Source organism: Copadichromis virginalis, linkage group LG10, assembly GCF_057382275.1.
Source record: "Copadichromis virginalis isolate Kocher_CV1m ecotype Utaka linkage group LG10, C_Virginalis_male_GT1.1, whole genome shotgun sequence".
In the NCBI taxonomy this organism is placed as follows: domain Eukaryota; kingdom Metazoa; phylum Chordata; class Actinopteri; order Cichliformes; family Cichlidae; genus Copadichromis; species Copadichromis virginalis.
Genome location: NC_140627.1, coordinates 8,420,115 through 8,436,123, shown reverse-complemented (window position 1 = coordinate 8,436,123; position 16,009 = coordinate 8,420,115). Strand labels below are relative to the sequence as shown.

Genomic DNA, 16,009 nt, shown 5'->3' with positions numbered 1-16,009 from the left:
TGAACAAAATAAACTTTTTGGGATCACCTTTATAGATACTGATGTTACACAGCCTGTAACCCTGTTACCCTGTACACGTGTATGGAGAACATTAGCTGTATATAGGAATATAACAATATATAATGAGGAAATATTGCACTGTGTCACACTCTACATTCTTATTTGACTGCAGTTTATGTAGAAGGAGGACCCTGGCGCCCTTTTAACCCGTTTTTGTGTACCATGTTCTTATCAAAGAGTCTTCAATCAGTCTTTTTAGATAATGAAACAAAGCATCTCTATTAGATAGGGAAATTAGATCAATTAGGCCCTTGTTATAGCTGCTTTTGTGTTCTACTGGTAGTTTGCACTTTCTCCTACCTGACAATCAAGCTCTACTTTTGGGATGAAAGCTCCATAACAACGATGCACTCTGCCTAATAAAAAAAAGATCACCTTCTTTTCACATTTGCAGTCTGACTAGCCCAAGTGTAGGGCAACGGGCTGCACTGTCAGTTTCTCCAGGCTGCCAGGGTCGTTACATCACTCTGCGAGGACACGCCTTTTTGGGTGGTGACACAATCGAGGAAAAGCGCTCGGAGGGGGAGGGGTGTCCCGTCGGCAGGCACACAGACAGCAGGCAGCAGCTGCAGCGACAGGATCTGGCGCTGTTACTCTGCACTGAAAACTTTCACATTACGATTTTAGCTCCGAAAAACACACACACGCAGGTTTAGAAACACTCCACACACTCACACGCACGACCTCTTTCTAAAATGGTAGACCGCGAGCAACTGGTGCAGAAAGCCAGGCTGGCCGAGCAGGCAGAGAGGTATGATGATATGGCAGCTTGCATGAAATCGGTAAGTAGGCTTCCTCTGTAATGACCTTTCTTTTCTCTTTGTCATTTTCTGTCATAAGTAACCTCAACAAGCTCTCTCTCTGTGTGTGTGTGTGTGTGTGTGTGTGTGTGTATGTGTGTGTGTGTGTGAGAGAGATAAATGTTTCAAGGCTGTACAGACCTAACGGTGGGGCAGGGGACTGTGCCTGTGTGTCACAGCACATTTGGGCTTAAGTGGACAAGCCGAGGACAATTGGTGTATGAAACTTATGATAAAAGATCGCATTTGTGAGGAATGCACGTCTGTGAGTATGATAGGGACAGGCTGTAAAAAGATTTGGGCTACATCATTTTGAAGAGGCCCTGTGTTCACCGTTCACACAGCAGATATATCAGTGAAATTGATCACATACATCGAAGCTCAGTGAAAATCGGTGATTTACAGTAAATCGGGGGAGGGGGTATCGGATGGGTACTGTAGTGGATTGTGGTCGTTTGAAATGCGGACTGTCTGATCTTGGGGCGGTGCCTTTTGCCAGGCTCCTTCGTAACCGGCCGGGCTGCCCGGGTGCAACAAGAACCGAGAGAGAAATGAGTCGCAGAATGGCGATAAGAAGCCACTGAGTCATCATCTGTCTGAATCAATCATGGGTTCACAGTCAAAGGGATCCTGATCGACAGATACGCATATCGTCTGGGAGCAGAGAACGAGCTGGGTTGGTACCAATGATGATGAGAGTGACATCGCAGGCTGCTCGTGTTCCGGTTTAAACCAAATAAAGAGCCCTCGACTTAATGTGAAATACCCTACCCCCTCCTTCTCGGGCACCGTCTCTTCTGCACATTTGGCGCAGTGAGAAAGGGGCAATGTTGGCTGAAGGTTGCTCGCAAATCGATTTGCGCAGAAGGGGCGCACAGAAGTGTATCCACCTTTCAGACGTGGGTGTCGGTGCACGGACGACTTTCCAGAATCATCCATTCGGTAGATGCCATATTGCAGCAAATGCACACTCGCGTGAGCGTGATGGAAGCGCCAGTGTTCAGTCGATGCTTCTGTAGCAACCGCATCCCTGCGTCCTCGACCTCTTACAGCAGGTTCCCCACACAGAGGCGTGCCGCAGCATCTGCCAGGATGCAGCACAGGTCCAACCGTAGTGCACCATTTCACTGGCAGTGCATCTCACAGCATCAGGGCAGTCTGAGCCATCTCACAGAGAAATAGAAGTCAGTGAATGCTGGGTTGACCTGAGCTACTTTATTTAAAATAACGGACATGGAGATTATGGCTAGTGTCTTTTTTTGCTCTTAAGATAAGAGATAAAGAGTTTTCTCGTGTCATATTTCTACATGATCATTTCTACATGATCATCTGTTATGGCCGTTTTCAGTTAACAGAGCTGCTTTCTATTCATGGTCGTCATCTCCAAGACTCAACTAGTAAGCTGTCAGAGTATTTTAAAGGCCGTACTGCATGCTGCTTTCCAGGACCGGCTTGTAGTGGCAGTGCCAGAGAGGGGGGCTCCACCCCTTCCCATTTGTGCCGAGTCAGAGAGTGAGAGAACAAGCTGCCCCTCACCCAGCCTGTCTCTCTGCACCACTGGGCAGTGGGGTGTGTCTGCTGCCTCGCCCATCGTTTGAGGGGAATCCCTTGCCACTGCAGGCATGGCAACCGCCCCGGTGGCAACGGAACCAAATAACCAGAAGGACGGAGCGTCCCCAGGAGGATTTGTCAGGCTTTAAGCTAAGGAGCTGGGCCCTACCAGAATGAATGATATGGTTTCTGGGCTGCTGTTGGGAGTTTTCACCACTGTCTTCAAATTTGATTACAGAACAGCATGTCCCAGCTTCAGTTCTACTTTCTACAACATGAATAAGTTATTACTTCAATAGATCTAGCTGTTGATTTTTAAGAAATTAACCATATCCAGAGAAGCTTATTTCATTAATTAGTCCAACTAAAACATCTCCACAAAAAGTAACTATGAGGTCTCCCTAATTTGACAAAAATATGATAATCACAGATAATACAATAAATCTGTGTTAGCAATTTGACATATTTTAGGATCTCAGAAATCCTACCAAAAATGATGGAGCTAGATGTTGTCTCTGGAACTATTTTCTTAAATTTTTTAACATAAGTGCTATCCTGATCCAGAACTACCACACTATTTGGAAGCGGCCTGTCAGGTTCACATAGCCGAGACAAAAAAAAAATCTTTAAAACAAGACAAATTACAGTTCTTGAGTCATGTTGAAGTACTCATCGATAACCATATGCTACAAACACATGACACAGTACCCGGTGTTACTCTGCCTGTGTTTTGTAATAGTGACAAAACCCCTGTTCCACTGAAGTAAAGAAGTTTGTCACTGTGCCACACAGTGACTCACACAAAGAACAATATGCAGAACTGATAAAACTATTAAATCATAACACCGATAACATTGCACGATCTGATATCGTCGTGTTGGTGTTGTTCCCAGATCATCATCCTAAATGTTGCTCCAGGATCAACATTGCAAGTGACCAATCAGAATGTTGTGACGTCATACTTTTGCGACTTCGGGAAAAACTGGCGTGAAACAAAAAACTGTGCTTAAGCTGCGAGAAACCGCCTCTGTCTGCCGATCAACGGACCCTAACCCTAACCAACCCTTTAATAAACGGTAAGCAGAATTGATATTGTCCTTGCAACTTTGGAATTTCATAAATGAACGAATGGATTGGCGCGCAAAAGAATAACGTCACAACAATGTGATTGGTCACTTGCAATGTTGAACCTGGAATAACATTTTCATGATGATCTGGGAACAACACCAACACGATGATATCAGATCATCCAATAAGATTACTGACATTTAGCCAGTGGTGGCTAATCAGAAATATTAGTTATTAATTATTAATTTTTAATTGATTAATAGATTACTTAATAGAGATTACACAACTAATGCTACATTTGAGATAATTTTCTTAACCTGTTTTCATACACGGGAAATATTCATCTCTTTGATCACTTAAGCTTAATTCACACATCCACTCAAGTCTGTATGTTTTTTGCGGAGCGAGAATTCTGTAATTAGTCAGTCCAATACAGTCTCAATCAACAGACATGGCAAAATTTCTAAGTTGACCACTGTCAGTTCGGAGCATACCACATCAGCATGATGGAGGTAATTTTATGGCATGGGCACAAAGCCAGTCGCTGGTGTTGATCGATGATGGTGATAGGGGCAGAGATTGTTTTTCAGTGGTAGAGCATCTCAGGGGAGGGAAATCTGTAGTTTCTGTCTTAAAGCATTCACTGACTACAAAAGATTATTAAAGTATTAAAAATGAACCATTTTAAGTCATCTGCACAATTAATTTGAAAACCTGCAAAAATGGAGGAACCGTGTATAAAAATGGCCGTAGTTCATGTTAATGGAAGCAACTGTACTCATAAGACATGCACATCTATTAATGTGGCTGCACGAAGCCTGAGCCCTGTGTTGCTTTCTAAGTGATCAGTAAATGTTAATTGGTTTGATTGTCATCATAACTTTTAAATAGGAAAGCGTCCGCGGCGATCAGATGGACATGAAAGAGATTCAGACTCCTTGAGGTTAATGAAAACAGGGGCCATGTCTGAAAGGGGCGTCAATCGCTCTCTCTCCCTTGCTCTGTTTCTTCTGCTTTCTGTTTTTTTAATTTAGAGAGCCAGCTTCTGTCATGTTCAGTAAATGTGGGCGGTGACAATCCCGTTTGGCCCAAAAGTTTTGTAGTCATGGTTGCTCAAGTTTATGGACATATTTGGCTTTTTTTTTTTCTTCATTTTATTTGCAGATTTGCAATGTTGATCTGAAAGACCTTACCATCTTTTGTTTGAGTTACATAGCAACAGCGGCTAAGAGGCCGGTTTACTGTGTATGAACATATATATATGTTTATGAGAAGGCAGGCAGCCAGAGCTGCTGCACTTTAACACACGCATTTAACTAAGTCACCATAGGTAGTTGTACACTGTGTTGACTTGACCCCATTAGTTTGAATAAGCCTCCTCCCTCCACTCCACCCCCCCCCCCCCCCCCCCCCAAACATAACACACCCTGTTGGAGAGCTTATTTCTTTGTCTTAGGAAGTGCATGGCACAGAGAGCCAAGGCTTCCATCACACTTAATAAACTGAGCCCATTATTCCCCATTCAGTGCATTAGCAAAAGTATTGTGCTGCAGCTGCTCCATACACTGCACCTCAGTTTAATATGTAATGGCTATAAAAGCTTTTGCTGTTCGATAAACAAATCATGGTTAATAACAGCAGGTGCAAGACAGAGCTCTTCAAATAGGTTAGGCTGCAAAGCTGTCAAGACTTGTGGTTTATTTATTTATTTTTCCCCCCAGAAACAATCGCTTGCTAAATTACAGATGTTTTCTATTCAGCATTTTCTGTACCTGCAGCAGTTGTAAGTAATCCTGAGGAACCAAAGATCATGTGGGGGCAAAAATACATTCTGTTTTGCAGGTGGTGATCACTTTAGGATGAGTGCAGAAATACAGCGTAATACACAGTATGTAAAACTGACAGGCTGTTATTACGGAACTACCAATATACTGTAAATGAAAGGAGCCTGGTCCATACAGGCAGTGACGGTTCCTCCTCCTCTATTTCTTCAGAGATAATAGAGAGAACAAAATATATGAAAAAGACCAATTGGTTAACGTGACTATTACCGCATTTCAGTATCATTTATAACTTTACAATAACAATAGCAATGACATTCAATTTAATTTCAATTATATACCACCAAATCGCAACAACATTCACCTCAAGGCACTTAAAAATTGTAAGGTAAAGACTATACAAAATAGAGAGAAAATCCTAACAATTAGGCAACCCCCTATGATCACTTGGCAACTGTGGGAAGGAAAAACTCCCTTTTAACAGGAAGAAACCTCCAGCCGAGAGGGACAGACATCTGCCATGACAGGTTGGGGTGAGGTGAGGCAGAGACCAGAGTCATGTATAATAGAGTAGCTATTTAATTCTAAAATTATGTAGCATTTTTTAAAATTATTTAACTGCCTTTTCTGACTGTGTTTCCTTTTTCCCCATTTTCTGTTAAGTGACCGTTATGTTGTTGCAGCAGCTCTGATTGACTGTTAAAGAAATGGAAAGAACAAATTTGGACCAAGGGGCTTGTCAGGGAAACTGATGGAGAGCGCTGCTTTTCTGGTATACCTTTAGGCCTCGATCTGTGGCTCGATCACAGCTGTCAAAAATTATATTCCAAAAGTCTGATCTACTTACAGAGGTCAAAAGTATATATAAGTTTTTTCCCCCTAGTTTTGCCTCTTAATTACAGTCAGTATTTGCAGTAACATAATTATCATTATTATGTACTTGGGTACTTATTACAAAGAGTCTGACTTGTCAAAACAGTGGTAACAAACCATGATATTACAACTTCCATCTTCACAAAAGGTGTTTTCCCTTAAATACACAGAGGTATCTGTCCTCCTGGCCATTTTAAAAGGCCAGTCCCTTCGAGACAAAACGTGAATTATGTTCTGGATGCTGCCTTCTAGTTAGGGCTGCCACAATTAGTCAACTAGTCACGATTACGTCGACGATTTCGACTGATTTAATAGTCAACGCGTCGTTTGAAGCTTTGTAAGATCACAAAAGACGCAGGAATAAGTAGTAGGATTTAAGAGTGTAATAACGGACTGAAACAGAAGATGGCAGCACTGCATGTACAAGGATGCCAGCTGCCATTAAACCCAGAAGAAGAAGTAGCTTTGTCCCAGAATTCATAGCGCAGCCCAGCTCAGTTTTCAACAATGGCGGCAGCTAGTTAGTTTTAATATTACTCTTATTATTCTTTCTGGGTCACAAAATAAAAGTTTAACATATTTTCAGGCGAGACTGTAACTGTGTAAACCAGTTTATCAAGACACCACATATTTTCAAAAGTGCGCCGACATTTTCGGAGACGTCTGTTACCCACTAGCTCGATAGCTAGCCGGGGGAAAGGCTCACTAGAGGCCATGAGAACACCGGACTCCCGGCAAATCATTTTCAAACCCACCGCCGTCTTTCGCTACTCAGGTTAAACATATATAAGTCACTTAGATAACTTAAAAATGTTATCGTTTGGCTTTTTTTTTGTATTTTATTTGTTCTTGAGTAAATCGGTCTGGCTGAGATTAAAGTTATAGTTTTTACACAGCTGAATAAACGTCAAGCAGACAGCTGATTATCAGAAGTGTGAGATGCTCGAGAATATACTCCGGTGTCCCGTTATATTTTAGATAGCAAGGAGTTTCTTAAACTTCACTGAAACAGTCTGCAAATTTCATTAAAATTTAATAAACCATCAACTTGTCTTTATTTTTAGTTAGCACATACCTTAAACACTTAAAGCTGTAAGCTAATGATAGTTATATAAGAGCAGACGCATGCTGGTGCAATAAGCCGTACGTTTTATGTCCAATGGATGCATGATCTGATTAGTCTACTAATTGCAAAAATAATCGGTGACTAGTCGACTATCAAAATAATCGTTTGTGGCAGCCCTACTTCTAGTGACACTTTAAATTCTTCTCCAAAGCCCTTAGTGGTAGCTTTTAATCACTGCTTAATTTTTACGTTGAATCTAAGTAGAGAGGTAACATGGCACCACTGGTGTATGGTGTATGCCACTACTTCCATCCATCCTGGGTTTATAAGCCCACAAAATGTTTGTAACTCACCATTTCCTGTTTATCATCATTTTGTAGTTTTTGCTTCAGGTCTTTGGCATAGAAAGTGTCATGTTCTTATTCTTTGTCTTTCGAGGGTAAGAACGTACTCCGAAACCTCAGTCCAATCATGAACGTACCCACAGTCATCTTGGGACACTCACGGATGGCCTGAAATGATTTTTGACTCACTGTTGAGTCACAAAGGCACTATGAAAAACGCCCACTGGACCCACCTACATACACTATAATCATGCTTATTTTACAGCATCTCAGAGCTGTTCTCACATTAGCACCAGTGTGTGCAGTTCAACAGCTTCTTATTATCTTGATGTCGACTTTTCCCCACAGACGTGTGACAAATGGAGAGCAGGGACATAAAATGCTAGAGCATCGTAAGGCCTCTCGCTGACACGCCTACCCCAGACCTGTAGTATAATTTTTTTTTCTTCTAAGACCCATTATTGCTCCAAGAGCATTCCAGAGTTGTAAAATTGCCTCCTTTTGGTCCGATAAGTCTCTATACACATTAACCAGTTACACAAACCAGACTTCTAGGATCACATTTCATCACCCGGTGCTTAAAGAGACATGCCACCACCAGGGCAGCACTGTGTGTTTTCCTTCAAAGTTCCTGTTCACCTGAAGGTGTTTATAGTCATCATGCCGGCGTGTTTTTGCTGTTATACTGTAGAATGAATCTTGTATGGCGACAGAGTCAGTGTCAGTCAGCAACACTGTTACCAGGCCTATATTTATAAAACTGACCAGGAAAGAGTTCTGCCTGTGTGTGTTTGTGTGTTCTGAATTCATGGAATCTAGATGTGTAACCTGTCTAGGTTACAAATGATGATCATCATCATAGTGATGGCAAATGTCATATTTTTAGAAGAATTATTGAAGTTGTGTCTTTACTGCTTCAACAACCTGATGCGGGTTATTTGTTGGGGGCCTGAATGGCCCTGAAAGGGATGAAGACTTTAGAAAGATGACAGGCCAGCCCTTTTTGCACCAATAATGCTGTCAAAGAGGAATATTATTCTCTAGTAATTCCACACCATGATCATGCGTCTTTTGTAGCTCGAATGTCACCTTTGAACATCTGAGACAACTGGCAGTTTGATCCCGTAGATACATTTTATTATTATATTTATTTAATAGGCAATTACTCTGTAATAATGGGCACGTGTATGTGTGTTAGTACCCAATTAAGCCAATGTTTTCCTTCACTTTTGGTTATGCTGTGTGTTGCCCGTTCTGTGACTATAACAAAGCCCCAAATTACATTAATTAGTGTTTGGCATCCCTCAATCCTAGTCCCTAGCCTACATATTTCTTATTCCCATCTTTCTTATTCCTTTTGCATGATCGATTCTTTTTGTGTGATATAGCTGGATACAAACATTAGCCATACTTATGGGGAAAAAATAGCATATGCAAGTGACATAGTAACAAAGAGCTACTTGACTTGTGGCTAAATTGGCTAACCCTATTCATTCTGCCAATGACGTCAGGTGGTCCATGGCGCCTTTGTGTTTGCCTGCTTGAAAGAGGGTCAGAAGGGGGGGGGGTTGTCACATCAGGTAGTAAATGAGCAAAGGAAAACACAGAAGTAAGGCATGGGGTAACAGGGAGAATGGGAATCTATGGGATTGCAAGCTATTAAAATGGAAATGGAAGGTTCGAGCTTCAAGTTCGAACCCAGATTCTACTTGGGCCCAACACCCTCACGGCCCCACAGCTCTCTCTGTGATATTAACAGCCACACGGAGAGCTGTCAAAGAGGAAGTTATCGATTGTTCTGCCTGGCCTTTGTTTGCATTAACACGCAGTTGTTTGGGACTTTGACTGCCTTGTGTAAGGACCAGTCACGAGAGCAGGCGCGATTGATGAGCTTTATGGGTAGACAGAGCTCCATTGTCATCCCCACACCCCAGCTTCCGTCAGGGCTTTCTGATCACTGTGCAGCCTCCTGAAACAAAGGCAGCCATGTTTGTACAGATGGATTGAGTAGGCCTTATTTTTCTGACTTCTCTGCTGCTCCAGCAGTGACCCACTCTTGCTGGTTGCATTCACTGTTGGTCAGATACTTGTATACGCTAATTGTAAATTAATGGGATGAGGAAGAGTGTTGAGGGTGTGTTAAGGAAGGACTGATGGGCAGAAGGCTGGGCAAGCTTTCTCCTGTTCTTCTAAGTGGGATCATTATGTACTCTGTCCTTTTATTGTTTCCCTGTCTTCATTCTTTCACAGTACAGAGGTCTCATTTATGACAATTGTAATGTTTGTCCTGTGTAGAAACACTCCTTAGTGAACAAGATTACACCTGTAAAGCTCTGCTAGTGGAACGATTGCATACTGATGTTTAGCTTTGCCATAAAAACGTAAAGCTTGATGCTATGATGGCACAATAAAACAGGATGAGAGATTATTAAAATCGCATGAAATGCCAATAGAACGCAAAGTTATTGTTATTCTGAGCAAGGCTGAGTTACATCACTTCAATTCAGACTTTTTTTATATATTTATCCGCCCTGCTGACTGAAATTGATATTTAAAGTGCTCTGCACATTGTTTTGTTTGTTTGTTTGTAACCGTTTCATCTGATCTAATGGGAGAAAGGAAGGCTTATGGGGCTGTGTCCAGAATCCTTTGGTCAGCATTAATGTGTTCGGTAAACCAGTCGCCGTCCTCTGACCCTTCATGAAACAATTATTTAATGTTTTGTTTTAACCGTTTTTACTCGTCCCTAACATGCTGTAGCTTTCACTACATCATCAACCATGGCAGCATCCTCACCATGAGCAGCTCATGGCCAGTTTCTCTAACAGAGATATAATTTATAAACGAAAAACAAAGGCGCTCATAAATGAAGCAGATTTTGTGGTCACCATGGAAACTGGAGATTGGATCACAGATTGCTCCTTCACCCTCCCTTTTAAAATTCAACCCAGAGTTATGGCTACTTCATGGATTAACAAGGTAGAAAATTTACAGCAAAATTGGGAGTAAACGTAAAGGCGGAAACAGTTCACCGAGGCTTGGAGGTTCTGTTGTGCATATGACAGAGGTGTTATAGTGACTGATGAACCACAAAGGTCAAAGGGTTAAGCTTTCCACTCTTTCAGTGCTGCTGAGCAAGACCCCATTGTGTGTACTCTGACAAACACACTTACGCAATCTCTGAAGAACACATTTTACTATGCAGTTGACACATGCTAATTTCTTAACACTGTGGCAACAGTGTGTCACCTTACATTCACACACCGACCAAATCAGGGTGTAGACGAGATATTTTCTGTTCTTGTGTGCCTTCTACAGACAATCCTAATCCCCAGAGGATGAATCCCATAAAATTACTTTGACAGCTGGGAAGTTTGTCTTTTATTATGAGGCTGACCACTTGTATTTTTAATGAAATATTGGAAATTATTCACAACAAATGAAGATAATGCCTATGTTTGCATGGGTTGCCTTAAAAGTTGGTACAGAAAAGACACTAGTAGTCCAAAGAAATTTCTCTACAAGTATGAATGTTAAAATGCACAAAATCTGTCTGAGGTTTCCCTATTTGTATGCATGTAAGTCCTATCAGTTGTATGGTAACCGGTGTGGTGTTCAGTACAGGCATTGTGAAGGCCTGCTCACTGTGATTGGTCACTGCTTTGTCACGCTCACGAAACTGTACTGTGCTGAAAAAGAAAGTAACAACAGGCTTTATATTTAAGAAAGGTCTGTAAAGATGCCTCAGCTGCACAGTCTCTGTGGGATATAAAGGATTAAATCCTCGAGCCAGACACAGGCCTGTCAAAACCAAACAAAACCAGCTTTCAGAGCTGCTGATAGCCAATGAGCAGTTACCTCACAGGGTGATGTCACATGCTGGAGGCGTGGTTTCATTTGCTAATGCAGCGGCTGTAGTATTGGGATGTAGTTGGTGGGCATCTTGTGACTGTTTTAGTTTAACAAGTGAACAAATAATCAAGTTTTTACTGTTAAAATTATATCAGCTGTTGAGTCATCTTCATATACTTGAAAAAAATCCATCAACTCATTTTCCTTCTTGCTTTTCCAGGTCACAGAGCTGAATGAAGCACTATCCAACGAGGAGCGGAACCTCCTCTCTGTGGCCTATAAGAATGTGGTTGGGGCAAGGCGTTCATCCTGGCGCGTCATCTCCAGCATTGAGCAGAAGACATCAGCTGACGGCAATGAGAAGAAGATTGAGATGGTGCGGGCCTACCGGGAAAAGATAGAAAAGGAGCTGGAGTCCGTCTGCCAGGATGTGCTCAACCTCCTCGACAACTACCTGATCAAGAACTGCAACGAGACGCAGCACGAGAGCAAAGTGTTCTACCTGAAGATGAAGGGCGACTACTACCGCTACTTGGCCGAGGTTGCAACGGGGGAGAAGAGAGCCTCGGTGGTGGAGTCCTCTGAGAAGTCCTACAGCGAGGCCCACGAGATCAGCAAGGAGCACATGCAGCCAACCCACCCCATCCGCCTGGGCCTGGCTCTTAACTACTCTGTCTTCTACTATGAGATCCAGAACGCGCCAGAGCAGGCGTGCCACCTGGCCAAGACAGCTTTCGATGACGCCATTGCCGAGCTGGATACCCTCAACGAGGACTCCTACAAAGACTCCACTCTCATCATGCAGCTGCTACGAGACAACTTGACGCTCTGGACGAGCGACCAGCAGGACGACGAGGGAGGAGAGGGCAACAACTAAGGAGTCTAGAACCCCATTCTGCCAAAACAACACAAACACACGCGCTCACAAATGATGACAAAAATAATAATAATAGTTAAAATGTTCTTAGAAATGTAAAACAAAACAAAAAAAACAAAAAAACAAAGGAGGGTGGGTTGGGGGGGCGGTGAAACCTCGGCGGCCTATTGAAGCCGATGGTTGCTGACGCGGCTGCAGTTCTTTATTTTTCCACAGATTTAAAGTGAAAAAAAAAGGTAGGCAGATGAAGGAATTTTAGTTTCAGAAATAACCTACAGTTAAAGAAAAAAAAACAATAGAAGAAAGAACCCCCCTCCTTGATAGCCTCTGCAGCATTTGCCAAACACTTGTAGATGCAAGAGGTATGCCATTGATCACAGTGTGACCATTGGGTATTGATACCTTCACACTGGCAGAGACTGGTCTCATTGTGCAAATGAAGCTGAGCTGTCTTGCTATATTCGACGAGGGAGGAGCATATAGAAAATTCAGTTTCGATGCTTGAGCAGCGGGAAAAATGGAGTAACCTTGAATGTCACAAACTTTCTTGGTGAAAGAAAGGGAGGGAGAGAAAGAGAGAGAGCAAGCAGGTGGGTTGGGAGATGAAGATGAGCTTTTCTGGGGGTGTTGAACTTCATTGCGTAAAAACGTACTGACATCTTTAGTTGCACTGCGTGGGCCCATGGTCGTTGAGTGAAAAGCAGGTTGTCTCTGTTATTGATAACAAACAACAACAACAAAAAAAATTTGTTTGCTTGTGTCAGGTATTTGTCCTGCTCAGTCACACGGTCATACTGTAACTAAAACTACAGATTCATAAAGTAAACTTAGTGCAGCTTGTCCCTCTCATGTGCTGATGTGCTTTATTAAATAAATTAACTGTTTTTGGACACCCAATTCTTATTGTCAGTATTGTCGTTACTACTTCTATCGGCTCCTTTTGTTTGTCAGGAAACTATTTGATCGAGATAGTGGAAAAATACCATCAATTTTCACCTTTAAGTAATGCCGTCTTCAAAACAATTGGCAGGGTCTGATCTGAAATGTCACCTGGAACCACAGACCCGATTAGTGAACAGAGCATGATCTGTGGACAGAGAGCACATGCACTGTTAAAGTGGAAGCTGTAAAAGCAGACATGAGGTTTGTGGATTTACTTTGTCTTCAGTTTCTTCTTGGTCGAGAAAATGCACTTGCCTATTATACTGTTTCTTCAGTGTAAGATGATAACTGCTCCAATAGTCTCCATAATACAATCTTGTGCATGCTAGTGATGTATTTATACAGTAGCTTCAATTTATTAACTTATACTGTAGATGTTATGCATTCATATGAACATGGAATTACTAGACCTTAATTGGATTATTTTCTATTTATTTCTTTTTATTGCGATTGTTAGTTAGACCTTATTTTAATCTGTGTTTTCTTTACTCTATTTGCTGAAGTACGCTATACCAAAACAGTGATTGTTAACAATAAATTGATCTGTTACGGACATCGCTATGGTTGATATGCAATTCTTGGCAAGGGGGACTAAAAGCAGAAGGCAAATTAGCTTATGTTGTGCCACTGACCAGCACAACACAGGCCGATGGATTCATGTTTCAGTGAGGAGACGCCGCATATTTGGAAGCTTAACAAAATTAGTTCACAGAGAATGGTTGGTTTTTTTTTTTTTGAGCCAAAATTTAATTCAGTTTCATTTAAATAGCGCCAAATCACGATAACTTTTGCTTCAAAACCCTACAAAAATACAGAGAAAACCCCAACAAGCGACAGTTGGGAGGAAAAACTCCTTTTTAACAGGAAGAAACCTCCATCAGAACCAGGCTCAGAGACAGGCAGCCATCTGCCGGGACTGGTTGGGATCTTAAGGGGAAGGAGACAGGATAAAAGACACACTGTGGAAGAGAGCCAGAAATTAATAATCACTAGCAGAGCGGACACCTAGCAAACGGCTACCAGCTCCAGCTGAATAACTGTTGTTAAATTGGCCATTTTAACTTGGAACTATGCTGATTGACTCTCTCCTAGAGCCAGCCTCAAGTGGCTGCAGTTTTGGCCACTCTAGCGTTACCTTCATTTTCCATTCAGCAACCCTGAATTACACAAGCAGAAGAAGAATGACAGATGAATTTACAGGGCCTGTCTCTAGAGGTCTTTTTTCATTGGTTTTTTGGTTTTCTTCCTATACAGCCAAGTGTTGACAGCACCCATGGTCCTCAGTGCACAGCACTTTCCTGCTACATTATCATTGCTTTTAATTGAAAGCAGTTCAGCTTTTGGAGCACCACTTTCCTAGCCAATGTTGCTGTCATTAGAATGTCAACACTTAAATACGGTAAAGTTGAAAACTTAGAACAAGATGCTGGTTGCATCTTGTTCTAAACTCTTAAGAATATCTCTGAAAATTTCTGAGGATGCCTATATGCCTATAATATTAATGAATGACTCTTCAAACTTCAGCATCTTTACAAAATTACATAATGCAGTAGCCCACACATATCTGAGAATACAGCTCCAAGAATGTATTTGATGTACTGGTACTGATCCTGGTTGAAACACAACACAGCATAGCAGAAGTCTCCCCCCAGACACACCAACGTCTGATTTTATACAGACGTTGGTGTGTCTGCAATGAGACACCTCAATTATAGGCTGGGTTCTCAAGGTTCTCAAATTTACTTGTTTTGGATTTTAGGCTTTTTGTGATATAGTCCATGTTGCTCAGTGTTTGTCTAGTTTCACTACAGATATCTAATGTGAACTGTACCAATCAATCCAGTTATTTTACAGATAAAGACAATTCATGCTAATCAGACCTGCAAATAATCCAGAGTATAGACTCACATACACACATATCTACAGGATCTACAGCGAGGACATTGGGATTTCATTTGGACTGGATATGTGTGGTTAAATGGTTGAAAAGAGAGGGAAGGTGATCTGGACTGAAGGGGTGGAGTTGTGAGAAGGGAGAATAGCAGATGTGCAGGAGAGCCAAAAGTACTTGGCTATCCCACAGGCCACTGAGAATCATGATAAAGATGCACGAAGGTCAGTCACAGCCAGATACTTCCAGATACGGGTGCTGAAAGGCTAGCTGAACAGTAGGAAAAAGATGCAAGCCATTAAAACACAGGCCCTAATAGTCATCAGTTACCCAGCTGGAAAAATAATCCGGCCACAGAATGGCCGGCCATCCACATGGATGCCACTGATTTCAAGATACAAAACCTCCTCACAATGCACAGAGGTCTATATCCAAAGTCCAGCACCCTGAGGCTCTATGAGCAATGGAAAAAGAAAAAGTGAGGGTTAGTTTTAGAACCAAAGTCCAGGATGACAATGGAGCATTCAGAACACATCAGGAAGATAGCCCCACAAGATGAGCTACTTCAAGAATGCCTCGGGCAGGTGAAGATAGACAGTGATGAAAAAAGGGAACCAACATACACAATTAAGCTTCTGCTTAGGAGGTGCCATCAACACAGAGGAAGAGAAGATATCAAGATATGCTACCAGTGGCTAAAAAGGCCGCTTAAAGGACGAAGCAGAGGCTCTGATCATGGCACCACAAGAACAGGCCCTTCAAGCTGTGACAGCATACAATGAGAAATACTACGAAGTGGCTGGGATAGTTTACAAAAACATCCATATGGACTAGACGTCCCCAAGTCCCGATGGGAGATCTTCTGTTAGAGGTCTAGACAGACAAGCTGCTGTCCCAACCAACA

General features: G+C 42.1%; 1 protein-coding gene across 1 annotated transcript; it reads left to right on the top strand.

The window, feature by feature from the left end:
* The first annotated feature begins 558 nt into the window (after positions 1 to 558).
* Positions 559 to 13,769, top strand: ywhag1 (3-monooxygenase/tryptophan 5-monooxygenase activation protein, gamma polypeptide 1). Its single transcript, XM_085469634.1, has 2 exons — positions 559 to 842; positions 11,616 to 13,769. The coding sequence occupies exons 1-2, from the start codon at positions 756 to 758 to the stop codon at positions 12,270 to 12,272; spliced, it is 744 nt and encodes a 247-aa protein (XP_085325760.1). The 5' UTR covers positions 559 to 755; the 3' UTR covers positions 12,273 to 13,769.
* Positions 13,770 to 16,009: the final 2,240 nt, after the last annotated feature.

Coding starts and splice junctions, on each gene's coding strand:
- ywhag1 (XM_085469634.1), top strand. CDS start 756: ATGGTAGACCGCGAGCAACTGGTGCAGAAAGCCAGGCTGGCCGAGCAG. Junction 843..11,615: donor TGGCAGCTTGCATGAAATCG/GTAAGTAGGCTT, acceptor TTGCTTTTCCAG/GTCACAGAGCTGAATGAAGC.